At 39.9% G+C, this 18,559-nt stretch overlaps 1 protein-coding gene across 1 annotated transcript in view; it reads left to right on the forward strand.

Moving 5' to 3' along the window:
• Window positions 1-18,559, forward strand: part of SYNE1 (spectrin repeat containing nuclear envelope protein 1) — a 522,133-nt gene that overhangs the window by 398,104 nt on the left and 105,470 nt on the right. Inside the window, 8 exon segments of the mRNA XM_025205597.1 lie at window positions 7,008-7,139; window positions 9,485-9,591; window positions 10,389-10,545; window positions 11,926-12,057; window positions 12,281-12,433; window positions 12,691-12,900; window positions 14,513-14,614; window positions 16,800-16,919. Of these exon segments, the coding sequence (XP_025061382.1) occupies window positions 7,008-7,139; window positions 9,485-9,591; window positions 10,389-10,545; window positions 11,926-12,057; window positions 12,281-12,433; window positions 12,691-12,900; window positions 14,513-14,614; window positions 16,800-16,919 (1,113 nt within the window).

Below are 18,559 nucleotides of genomic sequence, written 5' to 3' on the forward strand. Positions count from 1 at the left end.
CTGTGGAGTAGACTAATTAGCTCTGCAGTAAATGCCTTGGCATCTACACATGTGACCCTATTAGGCCAAAAGAAACATAAACTCTGCAGCAGGTTAGTACATATAAATACAAGTACTATCTTGCTGTGGAATTTTTTCATATACAGCAATGCATGTGTAGACTTTGACCTGACTGGCTAGGGCACGAGGATGCCCTGCACTGGAGCACTCTCATGCCCCAGCCAGCCCCTCCGCAGCACATTGAGCTAGGTTGGTGCAGCTCTGGGCTGGCAGGCTGAACCCTCAGACTCCTTGCCAGCCGGAGCTGCTCTGACCTTGCTCAATGTGCTGCATTCCTGGGCGCATACGTAAATGTGGCTTTCAGGAGCAATAAACTCCAGTATGATCTGTGTCAGAATGTATTGCTCTGCCTTAATATGCACGTGCGGATGCACCCAGTGACTCCCAGACTTCAGCCTGTCTGAATTCCTCTAAAACAGGCAGCAGATTGACACAGATATGGCTAAATACTCAAAAAAAGCTATCAGGCATTGCTTCTTGATGAGAAGGTCTGGTCCCTGAGGCAGAAATGGGCATGTATAAAGGACAAGGTAAAAACAATGCTCAGAGTATTCCAGAAAATTATGTCTAAGTTAAGCTAGAAATAAGTATCTGAAGAAGTTACCTAGTTTTCAGAAGGGCTAAAGATCCATAATTCCCCTGAAGCAGTTATATTTTTAATTAAACTAAGCTAAATATATTTTATCCCTTGAAAGCGTCTCAAATTTGAATACTTCAGTTAAGGTTTAATTTAACTTTAAATTATCCATAAATCAAGTGGAGTTACTATGTTACTATAGTATAACTTTCAGGGAGCTTTTTAAAAAACAAGCCAAGGCATACATCTATGTATCAAATTCACAAGTTTGACCCTAAAGGCTTAATTCTGTTTTACCTTTATGCACTTAATCATCACTTACGTAGACATATAAGTGCAATTTTTGGCACTTATGCAAAGTCTGGATTCTATTTCCACTTGTACAGCTGTGTACTTCACTTTTAAGAATGTTGAGAAGTCTCTACTGTGGCCTTGTAGCTGTGTGCAGAAAAGAATTGCCTGTATTCCCACTTTCCAAGTATCTAAGCACCAGCCATAGGCTCAGCATTACCCAAAGCACACTCCAGCTCTCTCCTGAAACTGACCCCTGGCGGCCAGGAAAAGAACATATGTGGCACCAAGAGGTTTTCAATCTATAGCTTCAGTGAGATGGATGCTGCCCTTAAAGGAAGCAGGGTCTGGGTTCCATCCACTGCCATCCATCAATTTTCTTCAATTAACATTATATGCAACTTCCAGACAAGCCATTGGGTATCAAGCTAGAACCCAGAGCCTCCTCCCTTCCTAGGCAGCATCTATCTCATAGATTTCATACCAGCCCTTGATCTTTACCTTATAGCAACCCTTCTTGCAGTTTGCACTCCTGGCCTCATCTGTTTTCCCATCCTGGCTACCCAGTGAGACAGCTTCAAGAAATACATGGTTCAAGAAATCTCATGGTTAGAACATTTTCCTAAAAATCAGAAGATGTAGGTTCAATCCCCTTCTAGGTGTGCGAGCTTCATAGAACATGAGTCTCCAGAGCCCTGAGTGTCCTGACCACTGGGATATTGAGCCAAAAGATCAAAAGTTGTGTTTCTGCGTTACTTCCAGCAAGTAGGCACATACCCCATCAATTCTTTTCCACCACAGGTGGCAGTGGAATCCAAAGTGTGTTTAAATACTAAGAATTGCAGTGAAATGGTTATGTAAGTACAGTCAGGTAAAAAGGAGTGAAACAGGATTTGGCCCAAAGTGTTCCCCTGTAAGGGTGAAATTTGTGCATATTTCCTTCAAATTCAGTGACTGGTAGATTCTTTTACATTTCTCTTGCTTGCAGTGTTTCTTTCTTATAGCTACATTAGCAATTCAGTTATTGTCTAAAAAATATTACAAAAAATTACTTCATCTGCCAAATCAAATGAAATAAAATCTTAAAAGCACACATCAACTTAATGTTTTTCAATATCTTATATCTGTTATAGTCAGAAGTAATACATACACTAGTTAAAATGAAGTTAGAAAGAAGTGTTTTCAAGTCCTTTGACCATATGTGTATAGCAGAATTTTATATACAGTCAGATTTCTTGTTTAGCTATATAAACACTTATTAATTGAAAGAGGAACAGGGAAAAACTTCTCGGGGCTAGAGACAGATATTCAAAAAGCCTGAGCCTCAATTGATTCAGTCTTTGCAGGTTAATCTAAACTGGCTAGGATGAACCAGTTTGTAAGTATACAGACATCCCCTTTGGACTGAGGAAATGCAGGCACATGCCTTCAGTGGCTCAGGCTAGAAGCTGACGGATGCTAGAACAGCTCTCCTACACTTCTATAGTGCTGAGCTGTGGGGAGACATAGCCAGGCCCTGATAGGATGCTCTAATTAGGGAGGGGTTCCCCCCTCCTTGATAACAGAGCATTAATCAGCTCTGTTATCAGCATTTAGCACCTCATCAGAAAACAAAGCCTCACTCATTAGTTCAAGATCTTCTTAAACAGCTTTTTTCAAAGGAAGGAATCCAGGGACATTACCAGCTGACTTGTTGATTAGCTCCAAAAAGTCCTAAGTGGACACTGTCCTGTCTGCCTTACACAGACACCTCTCAGCATTAGCTAGCATACCACATGCTAGCTACAGTCAGTGCTGTGGGAGAGAGGGATCCCAGCTCACTAGTGGCGAGGGGGGAGAGAAGGGGGCACAGGGAAGCCAGGTAAACCCTGCTGTGCTTGCAAGTCTTTGCTGGAGCTGCAGCCAGGGAGCAGAGGGGAGGGGCCTGCCCAGTCCAGAGAGCATGCTGGGATGGTGGAGGAATCTGATTTAACTTAAAACATGAAGGGGACTGGTACAGACATTACATAAACTGGTTTGATCCAAGTCAGTTACGTCTGATACTATATTCAACCAGGTTTATCTCAAACAGGTTTCAGCCATTTTCAGATTGGTTTATGTGTACTGAAAGTCTGTTCTGTTACAGGTTTAAACCAGTTTCCGATCACTTAAACCGGTTTATGTTTAAGTCTGTCCCTAACCCAAATGTTTTACAGGGCTTTTTTTTCTTTCAGGACATACAATTCAAAAGGTGACCTCTCAGAAAATGGACACTTTTAAAACTCACCAATTTGTAAAACATAAGTTGACATTATCCATTTATTGGTTATTTGAAAACAAATCAAAATGTAATCTCCTAGCTCAGCTTTATAATATATTCCCTGTATAGTCTTCTGAAGTTCATTTGTTTGTCTTCCATTTGTTCAGTGATGTTTTGGGATAATAAAAATGTGCATGTGAATTAAAAAAGAATCCAACCACTGTCCCTCAAGGAGCAGAGCTTTGTAATGTACATAAAACTGATGCAAGTTGGAACATATTTGAGAGCTGTATTTTATGACTATATTACTAGAGCTATTTTCAGAGAATTCACTGCCTCCCCCCAATAAAGAGAAGGTCAATCTGTGTTGAAATGGGTTGTCTTTCAAGAAAGATTGTTTTGAATCTTGGTTTCTCCAGGCATTGTGCCAGGAAACAAATACTTTAAGAAGTGTATTAAGATAACATTCAAATTGAAATGTTAATTATTCATAAGAATTTACGTTTTGTTATTCAGGAATATTTAAAGCAGGCACAGGTATACATTGCATGTTTCTGTAAGAACAAGTGTATTTTAGCTAATAACATTATTACATTATCCCCTCTCTCTCTCTCCTCCCTCCCTCCCTCTCTCTCTGGTGCCTGGTTTATTTTTGGATTATTCCTGTTGAATCTGCAGGTTGTCTCCAATTCCTTCCTACTTCCACAGCCTGCAAAGAAAAACCAATAGAAAGGTTTTAGTTTTCTAAAACCTTTATCGTTCCTTTATAGCTAAGTTCCTCTATAACCAGCCAGTTCTCAAGAAGAACATAGGATTTAAGATCCACAATGGAACGAGGATTCATTCCAAGTTTTGAAAAGTCCACTTAGTTCTTGACTTTTTACAGTTTGGATCATCTAACACAAACCAACCATTCTCTGAAAAACATTTCTGTCCAAGAGACACACCAGACTCTTCAGCCAAAATTATAACCTTAGACTCATCTCTGTATTGTTCTATCAGTCATGCAATCAGTATAAGCCACAAATGTTATTCCTTGTCTTCTTGAACCTCCAGGGTCAGATCTAGATGTGCAGGCATGTATGGTTTGTGGTGCCGCAAACCTCTTTGCAGAGCCACAAACCACATACGTTGCACGTTAAACTGCGTGCAGCGCTGCTAATTTGCAGCACCAGAGCATAATTTGCTACTGTGATTTCCTAGTAGCAAAAAAAGTACCATGAAGAAAAAGCAGTGCCAGGCATGACTGAGTGGAGCTTCAGGTGCAGGTACAATGTGCCTCAGAGCGGGTGCTCCGCAGCAGAGCCCCCATGCTGAGGTATGCAAAGTCAGGGGAGCAGCCGGCCAAGGTCTTCCTGCTCCCCCATCTCTGCACACTGCAGAGCCCCTGTGCTGAGGCACTTTGCGGCACAGCCAGCCACTCCTTGACTGGCTTGGGTGCAGTGCAGCTCACAATGGGAGGAGGCAGCCCTGGCCTGGCTGGTCCCCTGTATCTGCATGCCTCAGCAAGGTGGGGCTCCATTGAGGAGCCCCTGCATTGAGAAATATTGCAGAGCATCTGGCTGGAGCACAGTGTGCCTTGAGACAGGGGAGCAGCCAGCCCAGGGCTACCTGTTCCCTCTTCTCAAGGCACACTGTGCCCCAGCCAGCCAGGGAGTTGGGGTGCAGGGTGCCTCAATGTGGGGGATGCCTGCCAGCTAGCCTCACACTGAGGCACCCTGTGCCCCAGCCAGCCTTCTGTGCAGCACATGAATCAGTGGGACAATGTGTCCCACTGCAAAGCACACAGACAGGGGCATGCACAGCAGCACAAAGTAGTGGAACAAATTGTGCTGCTGCAAACACACGCCCCTGACAGGCAACAGAAAATCAAATTGGATTTAAAATCGGTTCTTTCTCATGAGAACATATTGTGCTGTCTGTAGACAACCATTGATTAAAAAGAGAGCTGAATCATGAATGAAGCTTATATTCAAGGGGTCACAGCTACAAACATGAGGTGCACAAAGCAAAAAAAAAAAAAGTGGAAGAACACTGCATTTACTTTTTTGAAGCTTTAGAATCAGAGAAACTAACCAGCCCAATCTCACCTTCTCTCCTATGTCTGGTGATGGCTGTATCCATATATGTAAATGTCTTAATATTTGCAAATAGCCTTTAACATATCCACATGAATCCAGATAAATTATAGAAGCCCACACCCATCAGTGCTGGAGAAGAAAATGAAATTCCTACATTTGAATACTACTGTTACTGATAAACACTTTTGAATTTAGACTGGATGTTGATTTAATTCTGATTTTAGGGATCAAGGATTAGGTAAAGTGGCTGGAATATTATTTTTGTAAAATCCCCAGACCAGTTAAAGGCTCTGGCTCTCTTTTTGTTTTGCTTGTACAGTACTAAGATTATGCTATTTAATCATTTATTTTTGTAAAGATATAAACAGCCACAAGTTCAGTATACACATACATACCTTATATACACATACACACATGCAAACACACGCACACAAACAAATGTATGCATACATTTGTTTGTGTGCGTGTGCATGGATTCCTTTTTCTGATGCAAACTATATATATTTAAATTCTGTATGTGTTTGTATGCATATATATGCATATGTGAATATGTGTGTGTATACTTGTACACACATGCACACAAAATGTTAATGCGTATAGTTTATATCAGAAAAAGCAAAATGTTAACACATATAATTTATATCAGAAAAAGGAATATCTACACACACATAATTGATAACTAATAAATGAACACATGAAATAATTTTCCTAAAACAGCTGTTTGTCTATCTGTTGGTTTCTCTGCCCATCTCCTTATATCTTTAACATGTATCTTTCTAATAATTAGTATCCTCTTTTTTTGTTTTTCTCATCTTTCTGTCTACTACAGACAGATTCAGATATACTTACTGATTGCTAAGCTTACTCTTGGCTGAGATGACAACCAGCATTCTCTCATTTCTAATCAATCAGTAACCCGATGGAAGGAATGAACTCCTTCCCTCCATTACAAAATGGAGTATTTAAAGCTGATAGTAATTTTAGGCAAAGAATCAGTTAGATTTTGGAAGAGTCTAGAGTCTTTTCTTGTAAGAAATGTAAAAGGGAAAGAATTGGATGAGCAATCCTAAAGAAAGAGATGATCTGTTTAGCAGTGTTCTGTTAGTTACTGAATGGACAGAGATGCTGTTATCCTTTCCATTTCTGTCCTGTCGATATACCTTTACTCTGAACTGAAAGGACCTTCTGTGAAAGAGTAAATCATTCTTCAGGAGTGGGCCAATCCTCAGCCTCTCTTATTCTGCTAACAGGGTGCCAGTTGTAGTGGTACTTGTGTTTGTTTTGTTGATGTGTGCCTGCTAGTACCCAAGACTGAGACCTACCTCATAGTCTAGGTACAGACATTCAGAAAGCCTGAGGCAGAACCTATCTAAATTACTCAGTTTTTGTAAGCAGCGTAGTTTAGATCAGTAGCAAACACAACACACATTACCTTTGGTGGGGGGAGAAAATCTTAGACTGGATTCTGGCATTTTTAAACCAGTCTGTGCGCCGAACTTCTGTTCTGTTACAAGTATAGTCTGGTTCCCAGTCACTTACACCAGTAAAAGTATAATGTCTGTACCTGGTCATAGAGGCCAAAAAACTGTGATAACTTTAAATTGCAGATGATCTAAAATGGAAGTGCTAGTATAACAGAAGGAGTGAAAAGCTCTATATTGCCTCCAAAGCTGACTAAGCCAGTTTTGCTAACCTTTTTGTACCATAGCCAGTCCCCATTATGGAAAATGATTGGGAGTTTCCTCTTTATTCAAAGCAGGGAGCTATACAAGAAAAAGAGGAGTGTGAAGTGGACTTGGTATCCTCGCAGAGTCCCAGTGTCCAAGAATGGCTGGCACAAGCACGAACAACCCGTTCACAACAGCAACAGAGCAGCCTGCAGCGGCAAAAAGTTTGTATTCTCTTGCATCTCCCAAGGTCTGAGTTGTACATTTCTTTTAGTTCACAGCTGAGCCATTTCTGACTGTCACTTTGCAAGATGCAAGGTCTTTTGCTGCTAAATCAGCACTAGGAAATCACTAATATATAAACTTGTTCTGTATTTACTATTGTTTAAACTTATGACCTACATTCAAATGGTTGTGAATATGACATGATAGGCATTGTATAAGAATCAGAACAGAGTGGAAAATATGACTGATGATTTGTAACTTCTTCTGCAAGTAATTGCACATTGTTTCCCGCCGGAGAGCCAGCCAGTCAGTCGCCACGCCGCAGGACCAACCACCGCCCAGCCGCAGCCCTGCCGCCGCCCCCGGCCCTGGGCCGCTGGCCCCGGGGGTCCCGCTCCCCCTCCAACCTCAAGGTCCTGAGAAGATGATGATCACTTGCTTATCACCACTCTCTAGGACCTCCCCACTAGGAAAGAGTTCAACTAGTTAAGATCGGTCCCATGAATACCCACCAAGTCATTTAAGCACATTATCAGCAGCTCAGTAGTCAACTGTATCAAAGGGCAATGCAAGATCTAATTGATCGAATTGAGTAAAATTGAGTAAAAGGGTACTAATTGAGTAAAAGGGTACAGTCTTCCTTGTTGAACTCTAGGTAAAGATCGTTGACCAAGGCCACAGATACAGTATCCACGCTATATGCAGGATAAAAAACAGACTGCTAGGGGTCAGGAATTCACTAGCCTCCAGATGTTCCTGGAACTGTTGAGTGACTACCTGTTCAATGACCTTTTCTTAAAGGGAGATGTTGGAAACAGAGCAGTAGCTGGCTGAGAAGTCAGTGTCAAGAGGTGGCTTTTTGAGCAGGGAATGGATAATTGCCAACTTTAAAACTGCCATTGGCTTTAATGGATATAAAACTAGACCTTGAGTGCTAAATTCCAAAATGGTATTTTAAAATGAATATAAACAAACTTATGTGGACACTGTCTGTTCCTCTTTTATTTGGGTGGCCATTACATATGAGTTCAGATTATTTAGGTGTATGGCTACCTAAACAAGCACTGCTAGGTAAGCTGGAGTGGAGGTTGGGGCAAACTACCTCTGAGTAAATTAGAATAACAGCATATCAGCCATTCTGTGACAACTCCTGCCCCACAGAGAATGCAAAAATGTTTAATGTTTACTTATATTACTACATTGTTTCTGAGAACATCTATTTTGTTGGTAATTCTGGCTCTTGTGTTCAATTTGTATACACTGCATTCCACCTGTATTATCAGTTTTTATGCAGGGAATTTAGGCACATATTAGGTGTGCAAGTGTACAATATTCTATGGGAGAAATTAGACTCATGTTTCATAATCCTTTGCAGAACAGTATGAAGAATAGGGAGGCCACCAGAGATTGGTGCATCCTGGGTGACAGGCAGTTAAAATTAGTCCCGGAACTCTCATAAGCACAGAATCGGTTTTCTCTCCAAAGCTCACAGAAGACATGATTTTACCTTTTCTATTTGCCAATCAGGAGGAGGAAACTGTGCTCCACTATTTCATAAGATTTTCTCTAGCAATCTTTAGTATCTAATGCTCCAATTAAGCAAGTCACTTTAGCACAAGTTAAAACAGTTTTTGCACAGGGACCCAAGTGTCCTTTGGTTTGGTTTTGTTTCTAACACGCTGCATTACCCTGCATAACAAACAATGCTGGAAGGAACTGTGTTCTTTGATACATATTTTTCCCCCAGTACTTCCACAGGAGTATGTAGTTTTGTACCACCCATTACTTAGTGCTGTGTCATAATGTACCTTGATCTTATGCCTGATCAACCAATCAAGTCACACCAAAAGAAATATGGTAGCCCTTTGTTTAAGGCATCAACTGAGGCATGGGAGTTATGAATTCAGTTTCTGATTCTGACATATGCTTCCTGAATGACTGGGCAAGTTGCCTTAATCTCTTTGCTTCAGTTACCTCTTGCAAGATAAGGCAATATTTACCCCTCTTCATAGAATTATTGTGAGGATTAATTTATTAATATTTTCAAGTATTCCCATACTCTCTTCCCACACACCTGTCTAGGACACCACAACCTGTTATGAGTCTATTTTAGTAGTGAACAGCACTTGTAAACAGAGATTTTGAGTTTAGTTGCCTTTATAAAATTTGGAACATTGAAGTTCACTCTGAAGGCTATGGACATCCAATACATCTCTCTGTCAGCATCTGCTTTGAAAAAGCATTCTGATGAATAAGAGGTAAAAAACATTCATAGTATCTGTTCTTCACAATCGGGTAACATTTAAAGGATTTCATAAGATGTCTGCTTTCTGTTCTCTCCAAGGAGCTAGAACAAGAGCTAGAAGAACAGAAGAGCCTGCTTCGGTCAGTAGCAAGCCGTGGAGAAGAAATCCTAACCCAGCATGCTGTTCCAGATGGCCTTTGCCCTAGGTATGATTTTGCAACAGGCTTTCTCCAGCCTTCACACATTGATTTCTCTGCTTTTACGTGTTTCTTCCATATCTTGAATGCTATCTTCTTTTAAATTCTAAATGTGTTTTGATGTTTAGAATTCGTAACGCAGTGGCATCCTGGTCCATGACTAGATCTCAATTGTAGTATAATAATAAAAATAATAAGAATTTGAAACACTGTGACATGAAATTTGATCAAAACTGAAGTGTCTTTTACTTTGATATTTGAAAACTTGCATGTCTCTTGTATTCTCTATATTCTGAGACATGGTGCAAAATGTTCAATGTGGACCATTAGTGGTGGGGAAAGGAACTCTACAAAGGCCTCAGCTCTGAACAGGGAAGAATTTTTCCTGTATAGAAAATGAAGACAGCCACAAACTATCTGGAAGACCCCGTGCAAGTTTTGGCATACCATGAATTACTTGGACTAGCACCTAAGGGAGAAAAGAGACTCCTGGGTTTATGCTTGCTGAGATGATGGACAACCTTTGGGGAATGCTATACACTTTGGATCTGTCTGCTTTTGGAGATGCAAGTACTCACAGAAAAATACAGATCATAAGACTGTGAACTCTCTTTGGTCAGATTTAAATCCTTTTCTTTCATATAAATATACCCATCATTTTATTGTCTGAAAGTACACGCAGATGAGTTAAACAAAAAAGTGTTTTAAAGGTGAATTATCTGAAAAATCCAAATTGAAATAGACAACAACTTAAAATTACTGTACTTGCATTATTTAAGTTTTAACCTTTACATTTTACTTCACAGTGAGAAATCTGATGTATTATCTCAGGAGTTAGGCTTGGAAGGTGAGAAACCTTCAGCTGAAGACCAGATGAAAAAGAAATGGGAAAGTCTGCATCAGAAATTCAGCACCAAACAGAAACTGCTCCAGAGTGCTTTGGAACAGGAGCAAGAACAACCGGTAACTATTCATAATTTCTCTGCACACTCTTTGTATAAAAAGCAAGTAGGTAAGGGCACAAAGATCAGTCAGAAGGGCTGCCAACCACCTTCACATCTGTCTTATCTGGATTCAGCTTCAATTGGGTCACCTACATTCTATCCCCAGCTGTAGCCTATCACTAGGTAAGGACTGAAGACGCAGAGCCTGCGTCAGATGAAAGGGAGAGAGCGAGTTGAGTGTCATCAGCATACTGATGGCATGCCACTCCAAATCTCTGCATGATCTCAGCCAGTGGCCTCTGATATGCATTGAGCAAAAGATGGGACAGTATGGGACCTTGGTAGACCCCACAGCAAAGGTCCTGAGAAGATGATGAGCACTTGCTTATCACCACTCTCTAGGACCTCCCCACTAGGAAAGAGTTCAACTAGTTAAGATCAGTCCAGTGAATACCCACCAAGTCATGTAAGCACATTATCAGCTGCTCAGTAGTCAATTATCAAAGGACAATGCAAGATCTAATTGATCTAATTGAGTAAAATTGAGTAAAAGGGTACTAATTGAGTAAAAGGGTACAGTCTTCCTTGTTGAACTCTAGGTAAAGATCGTTGACCAAGGCCACAGATACAGTATCCACGCTATATGCAGGATAAAAAACAGACTGCTAGGGGTCAGGAATTCACTAGCCTCCAGATGTTCCTGGAACTGTTGAGTGACTACCTGTTCAATGACCTTTTCTAAAACGGACATGTTGGAAACAGGGCAGTAGCTGGCTGAGAAGTCAGTGTCAAGAGGTGGCTTTTTGAGCAGGGAATGGATATTTGCCGACTTTAAAACTGCCTTTGACTTTAATGGATATAAAACTAGACCTTGAGTGCTAAATTCTAAAATGGTACTTTAAAATGAATATAAACAAACTTATGTGGACACTGTCTGTTCCTTTTTTATTTGGGTGGCCATTACATATGAGTTCAGATTATTTAGGTGTATGGCTACCTAAACAAGCACTGCTAGGTAAGCTGGAGTGGAGGTTGGGGCAAACTACCTTTGAGTAAATTAGAATAACAGCATATCAGCCATTCTGTGACAACTCCTGCCGCACAGAGAATGCAAAAATGTTTAATGTTTACTTATATTACTACATTGTTTCTGAGAACATCTATTTTGTTGGTAATTCTGGCTCTTGTGTTCAATTTGTATACACTGCATTCCACCTGTATTATCAGTTTTTATGCAGGGAATTTGGGCACATATTAGGTGTGCAAGTGTATACCTAATATGTGTACACTATATTGCAAGTGGGGAATTGTCAGTACTTAGTGCTATCTGTATTTCATTGTATTAGATCTTTCACGTATCAGAAGTCCTTTAACTGTTGCTTCTTTCTTCACTTTGCAGCTGTATAACAGACCAAACAGACTTATGTCTGGACTACCTTTGTATAAAGGAGAAGGACAGGAGCAAAATAAATCATCAGTTGCAACAATACTAATTGATTTGAATGAGGCCTTTGAAGATGTTTCATTTCAGGTACAGTGGTCTTGCTTTTACACCTAACCCATAGATTGCTTTTTACATGCAATGTAATGTAGGGCTGCTGTTTAGAGTAAACATTTCCATAATTCTCTCCTGGCAATGAGCAGTCTCTCCATAAGCATTAGAGTCCCATTGGACATTAGTGAGATATAATTGGCTCTTTTGTGGGGGACCAATGTGAAACTGTGTGACTTTCCCTTCCACTCCATTCACTCAGGCTGGAGAGGCAGAGAAGAGCCTGAACTTGGAACAAAAGTTGTATGATGGTGTCTCAGCCACTTCTGCTTGGTTAGATGGTGTGGAAGAACACCTCTTTGCTGCTACAGCCCTGCTACCAGAAGAGACAGAAACCTACCTTTATAACCAGGAAGTAAGCATTTTTTTAACTTACTAATATAATTGAGTTTTGTACTGCCTTATGGTGAGACAACTCTATAACCCTGGGGTCTGCCACTATCCTTTTACAGTTGCATTGCTTAACTTTAATTCATGGGTGAAGGCATTATTTGTATATAACCAAAACACTCCATTGCAAAACGGACAATGGTTTTAGACAGATATGCTGTATTGCATTTTTTTTAACTGTCTAATCCCAAAAAAATTTCTGTTAATTTCTGCAAACTCCAGTCTCTTGCCAAAGATATCAGAGAGATGTCAGAACAAATGGATAAGAACAAGAATTTATTTTCTCAAACATTTCCTGAGAATCATGATAACAGAGATATTATAGAAGATACATTGGACTGTTTGCTTGGGCGACTGACTTTGCTAGACTCTGTAGTAAACCAGAGGTGCCTTCAGATGAAAGAAAGACTCCAGCAAATACTGACCTTTCAGGTAGGGTGCATATGCTCAAGGAATTCTCTAACCCCTCCCCACATCACATACTGTCCTCAACAAAATTTGGGAGCTTATTATTGAACTATACTGATGCTTCTGCAAGTATTTGGATAATCCAGGGTTTCCTGGCTAGATGGTTTTGCTGTTCAATCATTGTGCTGATGGACAAAAAGTCTGTTGGTGTGGCAAGGCAGGGTGGGGTGGGTTGCCATCCTCTATACTCTGAGGCATGATCCTTTACCTAGGATCTTCTTAGCCTATATTAACCAACAACTTCCATGTTGTCACAGGGTTAGAACACTAGCAGTGCCTCATCTCTCCTGCTTTTAACTATGACATGGTATTGGGTGATATTGGTGTTTAGGGTATTTGCCTCATAGTTGCATGTGAATGCTTGAAGTGGTGACTTTGGAAATTCCCTGGGTAAATAATTCCTCGCTAATGCAGGGAGAAGGATTTGATGGTTGAGTCCTCTTCCATTCCCATATTCCTATCATAAGTTTAAAAAGAACTGTTAGGAAATAGTATAGAGAGAGGGGGTTTTTTCATATCAAGTGGAAATTTGAAGGATACAGTTTTCAGATATGACTGGGAATGTTTAGTACCTCAAATTTTTGGTGTCCAGTTCATGATGTCTTGTAAGGAGGATAACTGAGAGAGCTGGACCTCCTATGCTCTGAAAATCAGCCCCCATTAAAGGCACCCTTTTTAATCACACTTGAAAATCTTAGTCAAAATTAAACCTTGTGTCATTGGAAGAAGATGAATATGTAAGTACTTCTGTATGCTGCAGTGAACTCCCATCCCCCTAGTGCATTTCACATTTCATTAGCATTCCAGTGAATAAAAGCTTTTGACTGCTGCATTCAAGTATTTAAAGAAAGAACCAACAAAATTTAAATCTGTTACAAAAATAGTATAGCATGTGTTCTGTCAGAAGGGTTGAAGTACACAATATAAATGTTACCCTAAAATTAAAAAAAAAATCTCTTTAATCTGTCCTAGCTTTCTCTTCTGTATTTCTTCAGATAATTCAGTTTCCAGGGTAGGGTGTTCAATCAACTCTTGTGAACACAAATTTAACTATTAAAAAAAAGTCTGGGGGCAGATCAGCGTGTACGTGAGAACAGTATGATTTGGTAACAGTCAGTTTCACCTGATGGAAAATACTTTATATCGGGGCAGGCAACCCCTGGCGCACATGCCAGAGCATGGCACGCAAAAGCATTTTGCTTCATATGTATGGAAGAAGCCAGGGCTGCGCTGCCACAATGAGTTTCAGATCCCTTGCAGCTCCCCCACTGTTCTCCTATGGCACACCAATATCTTACAAGTCAAGGTTGCAAGTAGTTTTGGGACTGTTCAAAATATTGCTGACCCCTGCTTTATATATCTAATCCAGTATACAGTAGATGCATGCGTTTATCTTCATAATGCCAATTTTTAATATATAGCAAAAACATGTTGCTCTTTGAAAAATTATTCCATTGTTGTGTCAAGATATATTTTCCACTTGTTTGGGGAAGTTCTATTATTTATTTACTCTGTATTATGACTGACTAATTTATCTCTTTATCTCTTGAAACTTCACAAACTTTGTTTCTTATAGAATGATCTGAAGCTCCTGTTTACGTCGCTGGCTGATAACAAGTATATAGTCCTGCAGAAACTAGCGGAGGCAGTTGAGAGACCTGAGACGGAACAAATGCAGGTATTACCAAACATATATTACTGAACAATGAGATTGGAGTGAATATAGTGAATACAGAGGAATTTTCTACTTAAGGTTGAAGTTGTCTCTAGAGGGCAATCCATGTCTGTGTGGGAGGTTGGTTGTATTCTGTATGTTGTATGTGAAAAGGAAATATGTGCATTTCCAAGAATGTGCTTTCCACTTCCACAAATTTAAAAAAAACCCTCATAGGAGGAGGACATATAGTCTGTCTCTCTCTCTTGCTCTCTCCATCACCCCAGCTACCCTGGTTACATACACAAGCAACACCCAAAAATATGGTAGTATCTGTATAGACAAATAGAAAGACAAGTCCCTTACTTAAATCTTTTCAGTACCATTTGTCTTGCTGGGGTTGGTAAACAAATAAGTGACATTATTTTACTGGTTAGAGATGAGGAGGAGGTCAGGGTATAAACATTTTGTTTTCCCTCCAATTGATATATATGCTGAATAATTTATGTCAACTTAGAAAATGTTGGCCAATGTAGATTGTATTGTGTATGTGTGTTTTCCTGCTGTTAGTTTTGAAACTAAAGACTTTGTCAAATGCAGCTTGCAGTCAGATCTGTTTTCTAGATTTTGTGTGATAAGAAGAAGGTGTAGAGGTTATGGAAGAAAGAGGCAGATTCATGTTCAAAGCCTACATTGGGAAAGTATAGTGGTGGACCCCAGTCATAGAAACATTAGAGTTTATTTTATTATTTATTAGATGTATATACTACCCTCCCTAAAAGAGACTCAGGACAGCTTCCAATAAAAACAGATACATTATAAAGACAGAGAAAAATAGTAAATTAAAAACATATGCAATAGAACATGCTCCCCAGCCTACACTCTAAAACTTAATCCTATCTGCTGAAGGCCCGCTCAGATCTTCTTCTTTTGTATGGCATCAGATATCAACTTTCAAATCTATAAGCCACTGTCTAGTATTATTGCTCAACATACAGTTTCCATCTACCCAAATGAGCATGTATAGAGATTGCAGCTTTCAATTATTATTTTTTTGAGCCTGTTCAGATAAAAAATTCTTACAACACTTCTGTACAATAGCTGGGTTTGAGGTTTTATGGACTACAGGAAGGAGGGAGTTCCAGAGCTGAGGAGCTACTACCAAGAATGACCTCCCATGTGATTTCACCAAATGAATTTGGTGTGTAGATGGTATTTTTAAGAGCTTGCTGTTGGCTGAGTTTACAGATCACGATGGAACATAAGACAAAAGTCCATCCCATATTTATGTAGGGCCCCAGGCTATTTGGTCAAAGCTGGCAACCTGAACTGCACACACAAAGTTATTGGATGCCACTGCAGATTCTGGAGCACTAGAAGAATGTACTCCTGGCAACCCACCCCCATCAAAACCAACAGTCATTCTGTACCAGCTGCAGGATTTGTTTTTAGAGCTACAAGTACTTTGTGTTACTGGAAGTCAGTGGGTTTACTTGGATATAAAAAGTTGCATAAAGGATTTGCAATAGGAACCTTTAAAATGGTTGAGATACTAGTCCTCATCTTAGGAGAGTTACATAAGGCTCCTAGCTATGCTATAGGCTGCCTCCATGACTAGGGACAGAAGTTTCACATAAACTGGTTTAAAAGGTCAGAAACTGGTTTAAACCTGTAACAGAACATAAGTTCCATGCACATAAAACAGTTTCAAAATGGTTTAAGATAAACCTGGTTGCTTGTACTACCAGATTTAACTGATTTGGGTCAAACCAATTTATGGAACTTCTGTCCCATAAGTTACAAGGTTAATTTTAAGAAAGTGCTAAAACAATTAATGCTTCTTGGGTACTTGCATCATTAGTTGGCAGTAGAAAACCTGATGATCAGATTTGCTTTAAACAATGGAAATATAACATTTAATGTGGCTTTATTTCCAGTAATATAAAAATGTATTTACAGCAGATCTACAATTTTAAAAAAATCTTGAACTACTGTCTGTTCTCTCTTTCCTGTATCTCTTCAGGTAATTCAGCGTCCAGGGGTTTCACACAACTATTGTGAACACAAAATTCACTATTAAATAAAATTCTGGGGATAGATCAGTATTTGAAACCAAAAAGAGTCTAAGTAAATGGTAATTGTACAGAGCAACTACAAGACTGTCTAGTTATGTGATCTCCTTGTGAAACATCTTGGTTCCCTTATGCAGGCCATCCTACAAGCAGAAGATAGTCTAAAGGAGTTAGATGCTAGAATCGGCGAACTAAAGAAGCGTGGGGACAAACTGCAGATTGATCAGCCTTCCATGCTAGAGCTATCTAAGCTCCAGGTATGATTTCTCTTCCAAAACAAGTTGCATGATAACTGCCTTATGATTTTCAGGATATTTACAAACTGCTCTTATCTTGATTGTAAACAGGGCAGTTTACAAAAATATATATTGCAAAGCACTTTGATGAGTAAATAAGATTTCATATTGCATACTTATACTTCTATTTGACACTAAATCAGGTAGTTAGGTAGCATTTCTAGGCTTGATTCTATGAGCATTTATGGCTGTTTATGGACATTAGCCCCCCCCACCCCTGGCACTTTAAACTTGGTGCGCTCCTGCGCCAAGCTCAGCACATGCCCAGAAGAGGCAGAGCATTATTTGGACCAGCTCACCCAACATCTGTATAGATCAGACACTCTAGTGGGGCTTTTTTGGTGCTTTTATCTAATAGCTGATTGAATCAGTTTTAGGTAAAAGTTCAATAAAGCCCATTGAAGCACCAGACCTATACAGACTGTGGAGCTGGGTGAAACTAAAGCACTGCTTCTTCCAGGAAGAATGGTTTGGGTTGGGTTTTTTTTAAGATCTCTAAGTATCCTATATGTTTAACTTTAGTCTCCTGGGCATTTCCACTGGCTATTCATGTGAACAAAATGTAGCATGTGTATAAACATTTGCTGTTTTATATCCTCACTCCTCTCCAGAACTTTGATAAGTTCCATCTATTTTTAATAATTTCAAAAACAAATACCTATTTCCTTCCTTTTGTGCATACACTTGTATCAATTTAAACCTCGTGGGAAGCCCCTGCAACCTGCAGGGCTCTGTTCATAGTTCTTTGAATTATGTGTTCTTAGGCAGCACATGCTAAACAATTGTAGGCCTCTGTGTGCTGGCTACACAGAGGAGAAGGTCTAAAAGTCAAGTATGAATAGTTTTGTAAGAGTCCTTGGGAACAATTCAGGGGGAATGTATATAACTAAATATTAGTTACAATGAGAGCACAGAAAATCTCAAGCAACAGCAGCAGGTGAAATTCAAAGGGGACCTGGAGATTTATTAGATCAACAGATAATTTTTTTCATAAAATAAAATAAACAATTACTTATACTCATCTTGTATGGCAAGATATAGTTACAGCAGGGTTGGGAAATTATTTCAGTGATGAGCACTTAATGAGTTTTGCTGAGCTGTTGAGGGTTGCACACACCAATTTTTTCAGGAGATATTTTAACAAATTATAGATAAAAACAAATCATACTGAAAATCAAACATCTACTGTAACATATTTTAATTTTATTTCAAAAAATAATTTTTGTCTTGATTTTTGTTTTTTGAGTAATTTACATAGAGGTGATTCCATAACAGCTCAAAATAAAGTCTTACTCTTATATATTTTGTGGGGGGGAGTGTGGGGAGATGGGTGTGTTTGGGGTGTGTGAAGGGGGTGGGATGGGTGTGGGGCTTGGGTATGCATGTGGGGTGGGGGGGTGGTGCTGACCACATACTAGGTCCCAGGAACCAATTAGGGGTGAGTGGAGGGAGGGACGGGGGCAAGAGGTGCTTGCAGCAGAGCTTACCTGGCCAGTACATTATAGGTGTGGTCTGCCACCTCCCATACAGACCATGGCTGCCCCCATGGAGCTCTGCATGGGGCTGAGCACCACCCACTCCTGCTCAGGCCAGCCTGTGTC

Source organism: Alligator sinensis, unplaced genomic scaffold (genome assembly GCF_000455745.1).
Source record: "Alligator sinensis unplaced genomic scaffold, ASM45574v1 scaffold1177_1, whole genome shotgun sequence".
Classification (NCBI taxonomy): domain Eukaryota; kingdom Metazoa; phylum Chordata; order Crocodylia; family Alligatoridae; genus Alligator; species Alligator sinensis.